This window comes from Candoia aspera, chromosome 18 (genome assembly GCF_035149785.1).
Source record: "Candoia aspera isolate rCanAsp1 chromosome 18, rCanAsp1.hap2, whole genome shotgun sequence".
Classification (NCBI taxonomy): domain Eukaryota; kingdom Metazoa; phylum Chordata; class Lepidosauria; order Squamata; family Boidae; genus Candoia; species Candoia aspera.
In genome coordinates, this window is record NC_086170.1 from 4270507 (window position 1) to 4289893 (window position 19387).

The 19387-nt window shown below is 48.7% G+C and overlaps 1 protein-coding gene across 2 annotated transcripts in view; it reads right to left on the reverse strand.

Annotated features, from left to right (window-relative positions):
• Nucleotides 1-19387, reverse strand: part of DVL1 (dishevelled segment polarity protein 1) — a 52481-nt gene continuing 33094 nt past the window's right edge. Inside the window, exons 5-15 of one of the 2 annotated variants that reach the window (XM_063317689.1) lie at nucleotides 16034-16172; nucleotides 13599-13692; nucleotides 12807-12876; nucleotides 12413-12552; nucleotides 12097-12173; nucleotides 11938-12005; nucleotides 10955-11104; nucleotides 8357-8488; nucleotides 7197-7364; nucleotides 6081-6287; nucleotides 1-3785 (exon numbers count right to left, since the gene is read on the reverse strand). In XM_063317689.1, the coding sequence (XP_063173759.1) occupies nucleotides 3364-3785; nucleotides 6081-6287; nucleotides 7197-7364; nucleotides 8357-8488; nucleotides 10955-11104; nucleotides 11938-12005; nucleotides 12097-12173; nucleotides 12413-12552; nucleotides 12807-12876; nucleotides 13599-13692; nucleotides 16034-16172 (1667 nt within the window). In that variant the 3' untranslated portion in view covers nucleotides 1-3363. The remainder of the gene's footprint in view (nucleotides 3786-6080; nucleotides 6288-7196; nucleotides 7365-8356; nucleotides 8489-10954; nucleotides 11105-11937; nucleotides 12006-12096; nucleotides 12174-12412; nucleotides 12553-12806; nucleotides 12877-13598; nucleotides 13693-16033; nucleotides 16173-19387) is intronic. The other variant, XM_063317690.1, reaches the window with a different exon arrangement.

Sequence of the window (19387 nt, forward strand, 5' to 3'; positions counted from 1 at the left end):
CAACAGAAATATATATATATAATATCTCAGAATAAAATGTTGCCACCACCAATGAAGAAAAATCACGAAAGTGCATTTGTCACATAAAAGTAAAAGCTTTTTTTTTTAGAGTTTAAAATAGCATTTACACATAAGCAGCTATATATTAACTATACAGACAACTGGAGTTTTTCATACAATATCTACAAAAAAAAAGACCAATCCCAAAATTCAGAAAATGAAGAAGATATTGAAAATGAGGGGAGTGTGCCATTCACACATCATCAAGAAATCAATGCTAGGATCCTTTAGAGTTGATGGGCAGGGATTTCATTCCCTGCCTTTATTTCATTTATTTCTATTTTTTCCCCTCTACTGTACATAAATTTTCTATGCATCATTCTAATCTCTGATTAGAATTAGGCTGTTCCTTTGACATTATTCCTTACTATCCAGTAAAATGCAACTTTAAAGGGGGAAAAGCAGCTAAGACGAACCCTCCAATTTCAATGTTTTCTCTGTGCCCGAGATGGGCTCACCGGCTGGCAAGAGAAAGGATTAAAGGCAAGGCAGAAGGTCATGCCCACAAAACATGGCTGGCTTATCCGATCACATTTGGGTAAAACATTTAGGAGCTACTTTATATCCCTCTGAAACAGAAAACGTGAACGTGCCAGAGATTTTAAAGGGGTAAACACATCTTTTCAAAATAGTCTCTGCAACAGTAAACTGCCACATGCTTTCCTCAATGAATTTATGAGAACTAACTTCTCTGAATGAACAGGTTGGATCGTGCTGCCCAGCAAGATAAACCAACCATTTGGGACCACAATACAATTCCTTCAAAAGAGTAACACCTACTACAGTTTGCCATTAGGCACAGCTCTCAAATATCCAAGTATTAGCCAGAATTGTTTAAAGAAACAACAACAGCCAGTCAAGGGTACCTGTTTCACACCCACAACCATAGAGAACTAGAGAGAGAGAAAAACAGTGTGCACGGCATGTGTGAAAAACCAACGTGGGTCATCAGCTGGGCACAGACTCTCTAGTTACCTTGAAGGATCTCCTTTGATCAATAGGACTGGAAAAACAAAGACCTTGGGAGATTCATAGGGACCCACTGCCTGCCCTTGTTATATAGGAGTGGTCTAAGACCTGCCTTCACAAGCTGGTGCCCACTGATTCCCATCATCTACATCCAGGGAGAGAGACACCGGTTGGAAGGCACTGGAACATTCTACGGAGCAAAAGCGTCTTGTGGCTCCCATTTGCTGGTTCACAACATCACATTCCCATATCCAATGGTAAAAAATGGAGGGGAGGCATGGAATGGAATCCTGTGGGGGAGGGGCACAGGTGGCTGGCTGGCATCTGAAACATTCTGTAACAGGCCTCACTCATTTATCCTCAAATCACCCTGGGATTTTTTTCTTCTGCCTTTTCACCATTTGTCATAGTTTTCTCACCGGGAGGCCAAAAGTACACAGATGATACATCATGTAAGCAGGAAACTACCTTGTCCCTCTAGTGCAATGTCCCCCAACCTTGGCAACTTTAAGATGTGTGGACTTCAACTCCCAGAATTCCCCAGCCAGCATGCGTGGACTTCAACTCCCAGAATTCCCCAGCCAGCATGCGTGGACTTCAACTCCCAGAATTCCTCAGCCAGCATGCGTGGACTTCAACTCCCAGAATTCCTCAGCCAGCACGCTGGTTGGGGAATTCTGCAATTTGCCGGCTGGGGAATTCTGGCAGTTGAAGTCCACACACCTTGCTAAGGTTGAGAAACACCGCTCTGTGTAATTCCCTCTCTCTTCCTACGCACCCCTCTTCTTTCCTTCCGATCTTCATTGGCCTTCCGGAAAACCAGGCTCCCCAGATCTTCCACCAAAACCTATGCACTCCCCCAAATATTCTTAACTCAGAGCAATGGAGGGGGGGGGGAGCCAGTACCATTAAAAAACTGCAAATAATATCCAGGTGCAAACACAGCCATAATAAAACAAAGTTAGAATAGTAAAATTTGGAAAAAAACACACCACGTCGCAGGTAGGATTTCTCTAACAAGTGCCAACAAAGCTATGTTCTTTCTTGCCATCTGACTTTTCAGCTTGGGAGGGGTTTGTTTGCCTTGCTGCTTCAGCTTTTTTAAGACACAGAATACGTGGGTCAAAGGAAAAGACCTCACTTGGGCCAAATCATCTATGGAAACAGGAGCACCCCAAGAGATGCTTCTCCAAGGTTGACCATTTGCTAGGAGACGAGACAACGAAAGGAGAGTTCAGTTGTGCCATAGGAAGGCTGGGCCAGTCCCAGAGAGGAAGGGAAAATTGTGCAGAAGGACAGAGAGTGGCAAGACACAATGCCAGTTTCAGGGTGTGTGATCGACGAAAGCAGCAATTCTCTTTCTCTCTGTCTGAAGGAAAGTGATGGATGGAAGACCACTTGGCACAACTGCCTGTAGTACCTGCTGAAGCCCTACAATCACCAGAATCTTCTTTCAAGGTGTAAAATATGGAACCCAAGAGTTTGGGCTCCATATTTTACACCTTGTAGTAAAATATGGAACCCAAAGTATGGTGTAAAATATGGAACCCAAACCCGGTTTTGGAAGAGAAATGCAACCTGTCAAGTATCTCACAACATGGTTTTTCCACCAGTATTGAACCATGGCCAGAATGTGCAAAGGAAACCTTCATGAAAAAATTGCCAAAAGGAAGGAGGAAACAGACCCACAGAGAGATCTCTACCCATTGCTGCAATGGGGCTCAACAAATGAACACAGACAGACGCACCCCAATTTCATAGCCCCTAGTTAGTTGCGTTGTCTTTATCAGAACAAATCCTCCTCATTGTAAGTTTTGCTTTTCCCCCCCAAAATTGGAAAGAAAGAAACCAGAGTATTCTTTAAAGGTGCAAATATGCAGGACCAGAGAATTGCGTGTTGCTTTTTGTTTTTTTTGTTTTTAAGTACTATAAGTAAAATACGATCCCTTGATTAAGCCAAGGAGAACACAGTAAAATTGCACTGAGAAAAGGTGCCACGCATAACAAAGCTCATTAAGATATGTGGAGAGAACACTTATCAATCACATTCAGAAAAAGGAAGGGGAGGGGAAGGGGAAAAAGGGGAGGACGACAAAATATGCCTGACTGGCAGATATTAACATCCTGGAATCAACCGCTCTTCCCTGGTTGCTGGCAAAACACAATCAAGAGTCAGAAGGGCGTGACATGCAAAAGATTGTCAGGGGTGGGGGTGGGGGGAGTGGGGGCAAGCTTTTGCTCTCTTCCCCCTTGCTTAGAAAGAAAAAAGCCCAGCGCCAGTCTGCCAACAGAACAGGAACCCTCTGCGCGGACTCTCTCTGAAGGCACTTCCGTTCACATGATGTCCACGAAGAACTCGCACGGGTTGCCCATGGCCTTCTGGAAGGACTGGCGGCTCCCGGTCAGTTCGGGAGGGACAGAGCCGAGTTCCCGCACCGGAGGTCCTCCAGGTGGCCCGCTGGTCATGTAGACCTTGCCCCCCAGCTTTGGGAAACTCCCGAGAGAGGGCAGCCCCGGCGGCCCGTAGGAGTGGTGGCTGCGAGGACTCCTCTCGCTGGGGGTGGCCGAGACGTGGCTGCGGTGGCTAAGCTGGCTGGGGGGCCGCTCAGGCCGCAGGACGCCCCCCCCACCCCCGCTCCAGCTGGCCGGGTCCGACCCGCTGCTGCTGCCGCCGGCTGACTTGCGATCCTTCTCCCGGCTCAGGGCTCGCCGGCTGTTCTCGCTGTTGCTTCGGTTCGAGCCGCTGCTTTTGCTTCCTGGAGGGAAGGGGAAGGAGAAGAGGAATCTGGGTTAGGCCCTGGGGAAGGTGGTTTTAGCCACTCGCCCATCGATGGCTCAGAGCGAGCAAGAGAAGAGTCCTGGCGGAGGGCTGGCGGTCGCAGGATTCACGAAGCGGAGCCCGCGGGATGAATGCAGATGAAGATGCAGCATGCAGAAATGCTCAAAGACCAAACCGAAGCAGCAGTGTGGTTGCAATGCGGTGTTTGAAGGGACTATTGATGAAGCAAAGGGGGATCACATAAGTGGAAGAGAAGAGACCCCTCTGGAAACTGGATGCCAGTCTATAGTGTACTGCGCAAATACGGAGTCTAAACTCCCAAGGTTTTGGTAGTTTAGATTCACAGATGGGACCCTGCCACAAAATGTTGCACTGTGACTATCTTCTGGCCATTTTCTGCCCTTCCTAACAAAATATCCCATTCTTTTTCCACAGCCACCCTGCAATCAGAAGCTTGGAAGCAAGGTGATCTCTCTCCTTTGCTTTGTAAAAATAGCTCTCTGCTTCTGTATGCTTGGGCAGGTCTCATGGAGGTCAGTGCCCCCTGCCATTTGTTTCGTAGTTGCTTTTTTTGGCTACGGGCCTGTTGGCGCTCACCCTGGAAGTTTGGTGTTAGAAGAAATCGGCTAACGCACGATATAACTGGTTAAGAAATGGCTCCCGCTGAGCGTGCTGTCTTCAACAGTTACCACTGGCCAGGAGAGCTATGGGGGCTGAGCTAAGAAAAGACATTCCCCAGAGATGCAAGACAGCAAAATTAGGTGGCAGGCAGAGAATAGACTAAAGCCTTCAGGTTCCTATCCTCAGATGCCATGCACAGTGATTCAGAGACAGAGAATGAGGGAAACAAGACTTTCTCTTGGGGGTTGTGATAGCACCCCATAGCTCGTTCCCAACAGAGAGCCATTCGTTGACCCTCTGGCAAAAAAGCCCTTGACATGTGCCTCTTTCCTGGATGAGTTTTCCTCAAGAAAAGAGCTAGAGGGCTTTCCCCCCATCTCCAGCTATTCTTTTCTCAGCTGCCAAGGAGAGATCCCACCAGGAAGATGCCAGCAGAAGACAGCAAAATATGAAAGTTCAGAGCTAGCTTGTAATCCTTGTTTGCTCAACAGGCTAGCTTTGCTGACCGGCCTCTGAAATCTCTGCAGGAGCAACCTCTCTCTCACCTCGGAATTTTCCATGGTGCTGAAATGTCCACATAAGGTTGATGTGCAATTTAAAACTGTCGACTAATGACTTCTGGCTAACGGTGCACAACTCCAGCTCCCACTGGGATCTGCTTCTGCCTTGCCAGGAATTCTGCAAGCAATAAGGCCAGGGCACGTGGTGCCCAAAGCACTTTTTCTTATTTTAAATAAAGGACTGTAGATGGGGAGGAGAGGAAGTGGGGAGGAACAAGTTCAAAATTCCAAAGGAGGGGAGAAAGAAAAGACACAAGAATCTATATGGACTGAAAATGAGCTTTCAAACGGAGGAAGAATATGCTTACCAATCCTTTATGAATCCTTCAGTCTAAGGCTTGCTCAGGATAAAACAAGGGAATAGCAGTTACCAAAAGAAAAGTCCCTCAACCCAAGACAAATGTCACAGCAGCAACACTAAAATAGCAACACACGTCAGCCGGAAAAGCCACTAGAGACACCCCGGTCCTCTTTTGACAGATACGCTCTTAAGACAACCACACACTTTGCTGGCAGATTGGGAGCTCTGCATGAACCAGCGCTGACTCCAGAAATGTTCCATGCGCAGTAGCTGAAAAGCCTCTCGCTCTTTATTAGACTGCGGGGTGAGCCTAACCATTGTGGTTTATTCCAAATGGTGTAATTTGGGCTGGGGCAGTGGGGGAAAAGAAGGAAAAAAAACCCAGCCAAACATTATACGGGAACAACACGCATACTTTGTAACTTGCTGACTGAATGAGCTCGTTTTCCAGCTTTGCCCAGCATGTAGTGAATCACAAACGCATCGAGTAGGCAACACGGAAGGCCACAACTGAATGCTCGCCAAACTGAGTACGGGCATGATGCGCAGCCGCTAGATCTTTCCCTGACCGGGTCCAGGGAATGGTGTGAATCCATGCAGGCAGCTCAGTTAAACATCATTCCCCCACCCCACGCCTGGGCTTTCCACGGCAGCAGAGAGGAATCAGACTCGATGCGAGATGGGTGCAAGGGACCGCGAGGAGAGACAGGCAAAGGGAATGCAAGGGAGGAAGGATTAAGCAAAAGAGCCAGAGGGGCAGGAAGGCAGAAACCTGCATCCAAGGGCCTACCTTCGCTGTGCTGGCTTCCCGCGCTGCCGCTCCCATAGCTGAAACCAGGATCCTGGTAGGCTGGCGGGAAACACGGAGGGGCGAGCGGGTACTGGTAAGGGTAACCTTGCCCCAGCGGCCACGGCGTGGAGGGGTGCGGGAGGGGGCCCAGGGTGTCTTGGTCAGAAGCTCCGCTGGAACCGTTGTTAAGGTTCATTGCAGCCAGATCTGGAAGAGAGAGAGACAGAGGAACAGTCCAATGAGCAGAGCGCTCCATCAAGAGCACTCCTGTGTGCAGCTCAGCAGCTTCCCCAGAATGGCCCCTTTCCCCTTTGTTGATCCACCAAGCTCAGGCCAAGGAAAGTAGCCTTTTCAATTAGAATGCTAACATCTGTACATTGTCAAGCTTGACCCTTGGGAGGTGTTACGGAAGTGGTTTGCCACCACCTTCTTTGGTAATTTTTTTTTTTTAATTCCTGATCTATGCTCTTGGGATTTCCTGGTGGTCTCCCATCCCAGAGCAAACCAGCTTTTCACGATCAACCATGGTCAGCTAGCTGCTGCCAACTACTGTATCAAGAATGGGAAAGAGGCAATTATCAGCTTGAAGGTATTACAAATACAGACACTTGTAGGAACTTGGGAGTTGAAGGGCCTGGTTTAATTTCAAGTAAACTTACCCTTTTCTGGTTGTGTATACACACACACACACACACACACAAATCCATAGACACTGAAAACAGAAACACACAACCAAATAAAGGCGATTCTCCATCCGAAGAAGTGAAGCAAATCAACAAATTGAATTGACAAACTGAGTTGCCTCCCTCAATAATGCCAAAATAACAGCAATCCATATCCAAAAACCCACTCTTGACTATTTTACACTTCTAAAAATAAAACTCTAAGCTTCTGTTTTTATTTAGGGCATGACATCAAGGATTAAGCAATAAGAGACAAAAGCCTTTTTGTCTGTACAGTACACCCAAGTGCCCATATCCATCCGTAACTTTGCTGTGCTTTATCCTCTTCTGCCACAAAGGACAGAAAAATGCACCAGCCCTAGATAAGCAAAGGGAAAGAAACTCTTCACAGGAGCAGCTTTTCCAAAGCAGATGTGCCACGGAGGTCACTTACTGCCACAAAGATCTCCAAAGACGTAATAGCACTGCTCTGAGAAAGTGATCTTATTCACAGTGTGTCGGAGGTAGCCATGCTTCAGCATGTTGCTGGCATATTTCCGGGCTTCCCTGCGGTCTTTAAAATCTTCCACGTGGGAGTAAAGCCAGTCGACGACGTCTGCTCCTGCAAACAGAAAGCAGGAAAATACTGCGTATTCACATTCCCGTTGCAACGCCCAGCAACGTAGCTTAGCGGGTTCTTAGGAATTCTAAGCCGTATCTCGGCCCTGCTTTTCCAGCATTCAGCAAGATTGAAACAAACAAACAAACAAAAAAAGATTCCGCCTGATGTTTTTCACCCTGCAAATTTGGGCATGTGCATTTAGGTTACCTTCACTCTCTATAGCCCTTAATGGTCTGTGGGAATGACCTCGGGAGACAGGGGGAAGACTAGACAGTGGTCGGAGAAGAGGCAGCTGAGCCCACCGGAGGAACGGGGTGTGGGAAGCATATCAGAAGGGACCCTCCCTAGTTTCTTGGGCTGTAAAGGCGAGGGGGGAGAGATGTACTTTCAGACTGGCAAGATTCTGTTAATGTCACCTTACAATAGAGTTAAAACTAGTGCTTCTGGGTGTGCTTTTTGTCTGGACTACCTCGCAAGGCTGACATTCCGTGATGTCACTACATGGCCAAACCTAACTGCCTAGCTAGTGTTTTTTGGCTTCATCTCAACAGGGTGATCCCTGATTGCGTGGGACCCGCTGCAACAGTCACCCAAGTATAAAGACACAATAGTGACCGTCTGAGGGGTATGGCGAAGGCAGCAACTAGGACAAGGAAAGCCTAGGCACTTGGCAACCCCCAGAGGTCTTTGATGGGAAATCCTGTAATTGTCAACGTTCAAAACAATTGGGAAGCTACACATTTGCCTGCTGCTGAGATGCCAGCCTGAGTTACCCGCTGCTAATCCAGCAAATGTGTGCAATGAAACTGCCTTTCTGAATCCAAAGGGGTAGAGGTTGTCCTGGGTCATTCTGGATTGATCAGGGAGAAAGTCCTGAGCAACCCTTACGCAGGAAGCTGCTGAGCTGGGCCAAGGTCCTGCCAGCTTCCTCCCTGCGGCAGTTGAAAGAAAACCCAGAGAGAAATTTGATTTCAGGGGTGGGGGGAACTTACCAATCACCGCATTGGAGATGGTGATTTTTAACCACATCCTGTCCCGAATTTCTAGCCCCGAATCTGGTAACTGCATCACTTTGACAATGGTGGCCATGTCGCTTTTCACTGTCAAAGGGGTCTCATTCAGCTCTGAAAGGGAAGCAAGATCGGAGACGCTGATTCTGCGGAACGGGGATTGTCAGGAGAGGCGAGGAAGAGCAAGGCAGAAGGAAGGGAAGCGGCCTCATGCAGGGGCACCTGCCACGAGGAGGGGGCGGGAATTTCAGGTGGCTGCTTTGAGGGGGACCACAGTAACGAACAGGGTTTGCTAGCTTGCACCTGCCAGGCAGTTCGTCTGCAAGAGCCTAATTAAAAAGAATGAGGGGCTTATCTTGGGCAAGATACCCATCCCGCAGGAACTGGCTGTTTTCTCGGAGAAAGATTTTCTTCAATGTTTATACAGAGGCCCACGAACTGAGCAAAGTCTTGCAGGGAGCAAAATTGGCTCTTCGTGGGGCTAATCAAAGTCCTGGAGCCTTCTCCAGCCCTACGATGACCCACCGGAGGTACCTGCTACCCGCCTGCCTCTGACTCTCCAACGGAGAACGCCTTGGAAAGGGTTGAGTTTCAATCCAAGCTCCTCCGAAAGTTGTAGGAAAAACGTTGGACCTCCAACACTGATTAAGAGCTTGATCTGTAAATGCCGAAGATGCTGAAAATGGGAAGGGCTGGAAGAGAAACCTGGATGACTGGGGAGAGGTTGGAAAAAAGGCGGCTCGAATCCTTTTCCTCCCATTTTGGGTGGGGCTTTTCTTCCTAGGTCTTTTTCCATTGTCTTCCCTGCATTTTATGCTCAGCAATTGTAAATAATTATAATAATATAGCAGCTCAACACGAGGACACACCAGGAACATTCAGCTGGCTCAGGCCATGCAACACGAGACACATGCCACAGCATCGACCCCTCTATGCCATTTGCCCCCAAGGCTCCCAGGATCCGGATGCAACCAAGTCTCTGAAGAAAACTTGGGGGCACTAAGCATTGGAGGTAGTTTGGTTAGTAGCAAAAGAAGCAATGTGGGCTTTTGCTTTGCAGTGTTCCCATCGTAGGCCAACTGGAGAGTTTTTGCAGCAGGAAATTGGGAGGATTGGGGGGCTCTGAAGCCAGTGCTAGTGCCAAGGGTGGGATAACCAGGTCCCTACTGGGGGGGGGGCACTGCTGCCCACCACAGCTTCACGTCTTGTTCTATTTCCACTTGCAGCTGGCTCTCCTATTCCAGCAGCCTCTCTTACATGTTCTGTGTTTGTGTCCTGTAGGGTGACAAGGAAACAATCTGGCTTTCCCAAAATGGGCGTCTTGCTTTCAGGAAGGATCACTGCTCTGAAGGGGTCACCTCCATATTTGGGGGTGACAGAGGAAGCCGGAGTTTCAGAAGGAAAGAAGGAAAAAGGAACTGTGGGAGCTGGCAGCTAGGAACCAAAGCTGCCAGCCCGTTTTAGGGACGGCGGTAATTGAGCGAAGTCTCCTGGTAGCTGGAAGGGCGGCCTTCCAACATTGCAGTATTAGGAACAGATCCACACCATGTGGATATTAAAAGTCTGGGTTGGCTTAGAAACTAGCCGGAGCTGCCAGAGCATCCGCTCTCTCTTGAACAGACTTCCTAGCAGTTTTCCGCTGCTAAAATATGAAGGGTGGCCCATCCTGCGTACGTCTGCCCACATTTCAGCTACCGACCATCGGGGTTCGTCCCTTCCTTCCTCTGCGTTTTCAGCTCACCCGATATCTCAGCGTCTCCGACAGAATGTCATGCTTCCCTGCCGGCTGCACACAGCCAAGGGACTGGCAGTCACAAGGATCTCAAAGTCAGGGCTGCAACTGGCAAGTAGTAACGGGGGACTTTTTTTTTGTAAATACGAAAAGTGAAGCCGGCCCGTGGCAGTAAAGGGTGAGTACAACTGGGCGGTCACCAAGCCAAAAGTGTGATTTTTGGTCTCACGTGCTCGTTTTCATGCTTTCTAGCAGGCACGTTGGGCTCGAAGCCTGTGCACAGAAGGAGCGGGATTCCACTGGTTGTTGGACGACGTTTCTCAGCATCCCTCGCTGCTGACCTTGCTAGGAATGGTTAGCACAGCTGGAGATCTTCAAACAAAGGCTGGATAGTTCTTGTCAGAGTTGCTTTAGTGGATCCTGCACTGAGTGCCGGGCTGGACGAGGACCTCTTAGGTCCCTTCCAAGCCTAGGATTCTATGGCCATCCCAAGGGCTGCCTGGGATGTACTCTGGATGGGCAGCCTCAGACAGGCCCTTTAATCCTAGAGCGAGCTGAGCATCTGGACTGACGACTGCAGGCTTGAAGGCATCTGTTGGGAGAGGGCTCTTGGCGCTGACGGATTGGCCCCCTTTATGGCTGCTCAGGAGCGGAGTAAGAACCACCGCCGTTCTTGGACTGGCCGATGGCGGCTCCCTCTTAAATCACTTTAAAGTGTATTTGGGGGGGTCAAGGTTTGAGTGCCAACAGGGATGGCTTTGGGGAGGCACTGCCTTTCTGACTATCTCTACACTGCCAGCCCTGCGCAGGAAGGAAACCTGCCTGGTCCTGGCGGCAGGGTGACTTACTTTCCGAATCGGGAATTGAGCTTGTTAGTGAGGAGCTGGTAGAAGTGATGATGCTCATGGAAGGACTCATACCGTAACGGGGGTATGCTCCCGTCAAAGCCGTGGTATGAGAAATCCAGGCCGCGGGGTCGATCGGCCGCACCGGCTCAGCTGGATCACGAGAGGAAGGAGAGAGGAGGAGGGAAGAAGAAAAATAGGGCAAAGTCAGCCAAACGTTATTTTGATTCAGTTCAACCTTGGAAAATTAAATGTTTTGCACAAAGTTAAGAAACTCTGCAGGACGTTTACTAGCCTGGGCTTCCAACTTGATTGCGGAGGAGAAAAAAAAAATCTCCTTCTCCGTGGCCAGCTCAACAATGCAGAATACCAGGTATCGACTCCTTCAAGTCACGCTCAGCTCCTGGTAACTTTGCAGCCACGATGCAGAAGCAGTTTGCTCTTGCCTTGATATGGAATGTTTTCTGACTTCCCTTGTCTTGGGCTTTCCTAGTGGTCTCCCATCTAAGGACTAACCCGACTCAACACTTCTTAGCTTTTTCAAGATCAGCCAAGACGGTCTATGCTCTGCCACGTAGCTGCATCATGGCGGGCTATTAAAAATCCACCTGCCTTCCCCTTGCACAGTCTGCTTCCGCTGCCACAGCCTGCTCTCTTGCTGGCACAGAGTACCATCCGTTCACCTGCATATTACTTCTGATCGCCCAAGGTGACCACGCAATTCATTAACCATAAGGGGAATTTCAAAGCTTCTACCCCACCTCTCTACTGAATGATTTCCATACTTGCAACACAGAAAACCTAAGCCATGCCCCCTCAGCATCATATTCCCGTAAAAAAGAGTCTGCGAAGATCGATTCCCTAAGCAAGGTGCCACCAGGACGTGTTACCCTTTTCCTATTTGCAGTTTTACAAAACTTAGAAGGGTGGCTGCTAAACCTGATATTCCTCAATGCCGAAGGCTAAAGCAAGGATCGGTCACTCACCCCTGGGGATTGTGAAGTAACTCCTGGGGGTAGGATCCCAGCATTTGGCCACTGTTAGGCTGATGGGTCTGGGAAAAGAAAACCAAAAAAAAAGAATTAAGCACTAACTAAGCACTGAAGTGGCAGCATTACTTGGGCAGCACTCACACATTCACCCACCCGGGCTTGGAGACAATTTCCCGCAAGACCCGCACGGCATCGTCGTTGCTCATGTTTTCAAAGTTGACCTCGTTCACCTGGAACACATCACAGTGCGGGTCAGCAAGGATGCAACACAACCCCTCCCTGCTGCTATATTCTTCAGGCGCTTCAGGTTGCCATGCCCGCCTCCCTCAAGCATGCTGTCTGGGGCTTATGGGAACGGCCGCTCAGCACGTCAGTGCCATGCTGGAGAAAGCAGGCGCGCCAAGACCGGGCGAGGCCTGGTTCAGAAGCCGTGTCCGCTGCCATCTCCTCAACCTGGGCCAGCACCAACCTGTAAGAGCATGTCGCCTGGTTCAATCCGCCCGTCGGCTGCCACTGCCCCGCCCTTCATGATGGAGCCGATGTAAATGCCGCCGTCTCCCCTGTCATTGCTCTGGCCGACAATGCTTATCCCCAGGAAGTTGTATTTTTCTGACACAGGGAAGGAGAACAGCAATACAGGATGTCACGTGGGACACGACCTTCTAAAGCAGACTTTCCCTGTGCCCTCCCAGCGTATGGGGTTATGATCTCTGGCATCCCAAACCGGGGCAAAAGGCGGCAGCCGCCCAACGGTGCTGACCCCCCAGTGCTGATCCGACACCGACTGGGCCTCACGCCATCACGTCTCGCTCTCGCGATTTAAACGCCCACAAATCTTGCCTGGTGGAGCCAGTGGGGCTTACCCATGTTGAGGGTGACAGTGATGATGTTGAGGGACATGGTGGAATCTGTGATGCTGCTGAAGGAGGATGACTGGAAGACACAAAGGGACACAGAGGGGTAAGACGACACAGCTTCCGCGTGCTGGCTGCCAGAGCCGGCTGCAGAACCTCTCGGGTTGTCTGGGGGTGTCTGTTATTCGCCAGAGGTGAGCATCTAAGAACTAAGAACATTTTAACACCTATATCTTGGGTTACATCTTTGTTTAAGAATCGGGGTTTACTGCACTGCATTTTCATGATTATTTATTTTGGTTTTATTCTGGTTTTGTTGCAAACTGCCCAGAGTCGCTCTCTGAGTGACTAGGTTTGAAACAGAAATATACAAATAAAGCTGCTGCTTACCACAAACCAGGGGAAGGAGGAACCAGACCCCACTGAGCCTTCTGTAAGGCCGTGAAAAGGTATTCTTCAATACCTTTCAATTCAAACACATTTATTTATCTTGTATTCTGTATTTGTAACTTGTTTTTATTTTTATCGGATTTTAATGTTTATTGTTATTGCATTAATTTTGTTGTAAACTGCCCAGAGTCCCTCTTTGGGGGGAGATGGGCGGTAACAAAATGTTAATAATAATAATAATAATAATAATTAATAATTCCTGTGTCATTTCCTTTGCTGTCCCTTGGTTAAGCCACCTCTGATCTAGGTCAAAAACCACCACCAAACGTGGAATTGCAGCCCGATCCAGAAAGAGCGATGGCGGGAACGTTTCCACCCCTGATGGCAAACGGCTGCATCCCAGCATCTCACCCGGTCAATCTGCCGCATTTTCTGTTTCCTTCGCCTGCGCTTGTGCTTCCGAATGAGACGGAACGAAGTGCTCTGTTCTGTCGAGCTGCTCAGCCTGGGTGAAGAAGAAAAGAGGACTGGAGTTGAAAAAGCAGAGCACCGTCCAGCCACCCCGGTTCCTTGAGGGCTGTTGCTTCTGGGGTGCGTGAGGAAGATGCTGCTGGTGTGATACCAGGTTTCGTAGAGACAGAAATTTATGGAGAGGGAGAGAGAGGGGGAAAAAAAAAAGTGAAGGAGTGTGGGTCAGCTCCAGATGCCAGTTTGATTCAATTCTTTCAGGCTTCAAGAGGCAGGCCAGGCTGGAACTAATCCGGCAACCTCACATGAATTCAAGAATTGTGCAGTCCTTGGTGCTCTCCGAGCCGTGTGGTTTTCTTGCAGACGTTTCATTGCCAGACTAGGCAACGTCTTCAGGAATTTCTGGTTAGCTGTTTTTACTAAAACTAGGAAAAAATTCCAGCAATTGCTGTGTGGCAAGAAGCAGCCCTGTTTGTAGATTTAATATGCAAAGGCCTTTAAGCCTTTCTTTTTCACCCAATATAATAGGTTGCTTCTTTTGCCAAGGAGACACACTTGGTCAGATCTTCTGTTGTGCTGCTGGGTGAGAACTCACTCACCTGGTAGTGAACACTAACTCACAGATCTCCGTGTTATGAATCCACTGAATGGAGTCAATTTGAATCCTAAATCCAAAATACCGAATAGGGCCGATGTGATTTTCCAAACTGGTCTGGGGGGAAGGGAGATTTTGCATACCCAAAAGCCTTTCTCAATAATCAAATCAGCTGAGAGGCAGCCAGTCTGGTTCCATTCAAATTTCCAATTCAATCCAGGAAATGGATTCAGAGGTTCTACTGAATCAGCACTGAAGTTTTACATAACCTGAGGAGACAATACTTCACCAGGCAAAATAATGGGATACCCAGGTAAATGAGACTCAGGGTCACGGTTAGCCCCTTATTAATTTAAGCCTCTCTCCCTACAGGCTGGAGGAAGGAAGTCTGGCTGAGATGACTTCTCTTCACATGCCTAGAAGCATCCCGGATTTAAAAAAAGACAAGGTTCCCCGCACCCCTTTATCCAAACTTGAAGCCGATACACCTAAGCGAACAGAAAGGAACATTTCTCTGAATTAAAAAGACTGAGACATAGACAGAGGTCAAGAAAAAGAAGAAGAAAACTCCAATACTCACATGCAAGCAGGACAGAAACATTGCCCCCTTTTTAAACAGAACAAGCTTTGAGCACCCCAACCCCCAACTGCCACAACAGGACTACCCAATGCTGGCTGAAAATGTCCTTTTGCAGCCCTGGACAAAAGCTTGGTTGTCTCTGCCATCCCATGCAGCCCCTCCTTGTCACCCCCCTCCTGCTCAAATATCTCATCAGCTTACTGTATGAAAATAATCTTTGTAATACTGAAGAACATACCTGGACACATTCCATTCTCTTGCTCTGCCTGGCTGGCTGGCCGGCAGATTGGCCGGCTGCTTGCCCATGCCAGCTCAGAAAGGAAAGGGGGACCTGCCAACTGCAATGCTCAGGGCTTCCAATTTTGGAGTTTTGTGTGTTAGGGGTGGTGGGGGGGGGTTGTTTTGTTGGTGCTGGACTCTCTTTTGGTATTATAAGGCAAGTGGAGTTGAATTGCGGGCCCAGCCTCAGCAGCCCGTGATGCCCAGCTGAAATGGACTGCGACAGTCCTAGGCAGAATAGCTAATCAGCAGAGACGACGGCGCTGCGACCCAGCCTAGAAGAACAAGGCAAGGCCAGCGTAGGAGTCTGCAATGCACACACAGGCAATGGGAGAGAGGATTGACTTCACAACCGCAGATGTGAAAAGACTCTCCAGGTTTCAGCAGATCAGAGCTGAACGTGAGCCAGCAGTATGGCGCTGCGGCAAAAAAGGCCAATGTAGTTTTGTGCCCTAGTCACACAGCTGGCTCTCAAAACAGAAGGAGGGACAGTTCCTCATTAGGAGTGCTGTGTACTGCTCTGGGCATGGTAAATAAGGAACTGTGAATTCTAGCCTCCATGGCAAATGGTGAGGGATTGGGTGTTTGTTTGTTGTTGACCTGAAGGGACAGTGGGTTCTCAAGCAGGAGATATTTAGCCACAATTGGTGAGGGATACCCTAGCTATAGATTCCCACACTGAGCAGCAGGGCAAACTAAATGGTCTTCAGGGACCCTCCAACTCAGTCTCCACGTGAAGACATAGCAACCACCGGTGGCATCTTCAAAAGAGTTCATCTCCCATCAGCCCCAGCCAGCTAACTCAATGGCAACCGTGGGAATTGTGGTCCAAAACATCTCTAGCCCCCCCCCCCCGCCATTGCCCAGATGTGGTCCGAGAGACACTCCTTGAAAGGGTTGCGGCACGGCTGAGGGCTTCCTTACCTGCTGGTGTTCTCCTCGTTGTCCGAGTCCACAAAGCTGCTGGATTCAAGTTCACTGCTCATGACGGTAGATGAGCTGTCGTAACCGGGGGGAGGCTCCCAAAGTCGGTCAAGCTTCGGGTGCCCATTGATGCGAGAGACTGCAGAGAGCAAAGCGGGGTTAACGGGCAAGAGTCCCCGGGCTGAGATGCGATGATGCCAGGCGGACAACGGGCCCAGCTGCCGTGATGCGCACAGTGTAGGCTAGTGGCTAGCAGCTAGCGACGGGACCTGTCATGAGTAAGGATGGCGAGCAGGGGGCTCCCATCCAGACTGTCAAGCGCATGCGTAGCACTGAGGAATTGGTCAGCCATTCAGAGAGACACAGATCGGGCCCGCCTTAACCTTTGGGGTTGATATGGCTGGGTTTTTCCCACGCTTCTTCAGTTTGTTAGGATTCCTGTTATGTACAAGCAATAAAACATTAGAGACCAGTTCCTTGTCTCAGCGTGTTTCCTGGCTGTTAGGACAGGACCTCCTGTCCCTGCTTTCTTTGGAAAGAGCTGAAGCTACTCCACAGGGCCTAGCCACAAACCACATGGTAGTAAACGACCACACAGGGACGTTGTGAAGAAAAGAAATAGGCAGAGGATGGACAAGTCCAACGCTCTCAAGTTCCTTGCAGAAAAGATGCCAGAAAACACAATCGCCATATTTGGCTTATTTGATGTGATTTGCACTGTCCTTTTTGCCTCCAGTGAGCATCCAAGGCACCTAACCAGCTTCGTCAGAAGTTCCAAAGTTAAATTTAAACGAGTATCAAGCGATAACCCTACGTAATAATAGTTCACAGACATGAATCCCGCTTTGGTAGGCCCTGGAGAACTTTCTGCTTCCTTCTTTCCCATGGGATAAGTGAGAGTACCAAAAGCCAGCTGGAGAACTTGTGAGAGAATAGAAAGAACAGCAGGACAACTGCAAAGAACGAGAATCCGCTGGAGTTGGGCAGCCAATAAATTTAAACAAACCAACAAACGTAGTTGGCCCGTGGCTGCTGGGAACCAGGATCCCTGACTGGTTGCCCCCAGACAGCGTCCAGCACTCAGATCCAGCTCAGCCGACTCAAACAGCCCCACCACCAGCTGCTGGTATGCGGCAGCAGCCTTGCCACAAGTTTAAGCAAGAGACCGCAAATCTAAAAGGATTAGCAACCTGGCCGGAGAACATTCTTTGCTATTATTTGATCTGGTACAATAAAGGGTAAACGTGTTTGGGCATCGTGAAAAGCTTTTTGTTTCCTGGAATCTCCACCAATCTGTACTGCTGAATTTATGGACTGCAAGGGTGGGGGAACTTTTCTTATTTCTTATTTATTTATTTTTATATCCTGCCTTTATTATTTTTATAAATAACTCAAGGCGGCGAACATACCTAATACTCCCTCCTCCTCCTCCTCTCCCCACAACAACCACCCTGTGAGGTGGGTTGGGCTGAGAGGGAGGGACTGGCCCGAGGTCGCCCAGCCGGCTTTCGTGCCTAAGGCGGGACTAGAACTCTCATACCACACCTGATTGGCTCTTGGGCTGAGAGGGAGGGACTGGCCCGAGGTCGCCCAGCCGGCTTTCGTGCCTAAGGCGGGACTAGAACTCTCATACCACACCTGATTGGCTCTTGGGCTGAGAGGGAGGGACTGGCCCGAGGTCGCCCAGCCGGCTTTCGTGCCTAAGGCGGGACTAGAACTCTCATACCACACCTGATTGGCTCTTGGGCTGAGAGGGAGGGACTGGCCCGAGGTCGCCCAGCCGGCTTTCGTGCCTAAGGCAGGACTAGAACTCTCAGCCTCCTGGTTTCCAGCCAGTTGCCTTAACCACTAGACCAAACTGGCTATTATACTTTTGCACCCTCCACCACCACCCACCACCCCAAGATTAGCAGGAATGGACAGTTTAGCCCATGTACTGAATCCTTGTTCTTTTCTAGGTGGATAGCTGCCCCTAGAGTTAAGAAAAACAAGAGGGGAAAAAATCTGTGTCTGTTCCCTTGTATTACAGAGAATTAATAGCCCATATAGTTGTTTACGTGGGTTATTCCTAGAGGGAGGAAAGAGAGAGAAAAAGGGAGGGGTGAATCTGTTGGACTCTGAAGAATAGGTTGGATTTTTATTTTTATATATGATCACTGCTGCAAGACTACTATATGTGCAAAAATGGAAAGACTCTGAAATACCCACAACGGGGGAAAGGTTGGTGAGGACGACAGAACTAGCAGAGATGGCAAAATTGACTTGTTTGCTTAGAGAAAGATAGAGGACTACATTTATTAGTGACTGGAAACCCCTTATGGGCTTTTTGCTGAAAAAAGAAAAAAACGAACTGGTGATTTATGGATTTGATGATTAGAAAGGGGAGATTACAGACAGAAGAAAATTATGATGTAACCTTAGAGAGAGGGGGCAAAATATAAATGTACCTATAACTGCTGTCAAGAAGATTGGAAGCCCCTCCCTTTTTCCTGTTCTATTTCGTTTGCTTTATTTCTTTTTCACTTTCTTATGACTTTTTCCTCCCCCTTTTCTCTTCAGTTCAAAATTTGTATTGTTCTTGAAACAATCCATCTCAATCCACTGAAAACTTCTTTAATAAACATGATTAAAAGAAAGAAAGAATAGGTTGGATTTTCAGCACGTGCTGTTTTATCCGCATTTAACATGCCGGCTTCGAACACAACCGCACAAAGCATATGATGTCCGTCCTTGCAGAGACACTCTTCAAAGCTCAGCTCTTTCGGATGAAAATTTGGAGCAGGTTTTGGTTTCCGGTGGAGCGGGAGGGAAGACTACCCTTGGGTATCAATGGGCCTCTCTACGTTCGGAGAGTTGAGCTGTGCTTGCAGGAAGGGCTTTTCTTTGCAAGGGTCCCAAGAGCATCAATTCAATACTGGCATGGGCAAATTAAGGCACACCAAGGCTTCTCTGCCACAGTGGCTGTTAGAAAAAGTACCGCAACATCTGGAAAAATTCAAACGGGCAGGCTTATGATGATGCAGCCCACATTTTAGAGTGGGGTCCCACGGCCCTCCAGACAAAGGTGAGAGATATTTGGAGCCACAGTTCAGCAAACCTGGGGGACAAACAGAAGGTCCCTGCCTTCGCTTAACCCAATCCATCTGCTTTCTCCTTGAGCTGCATTGTTTTCTCCATGACCCCAGAATGTGAAACTGATCAAATACTGAGAAAAGGAAGCTATATTTTTGATCCCCAGGGAAGAGATCAAATTATTTGCTCACACAATTAAACACACATGCACACCACTTATACAAAAAGTTGACTTAATCCCGAGCCCCAGTGAAAATCAAAGGGTTTGGATTTAAGCGTAGA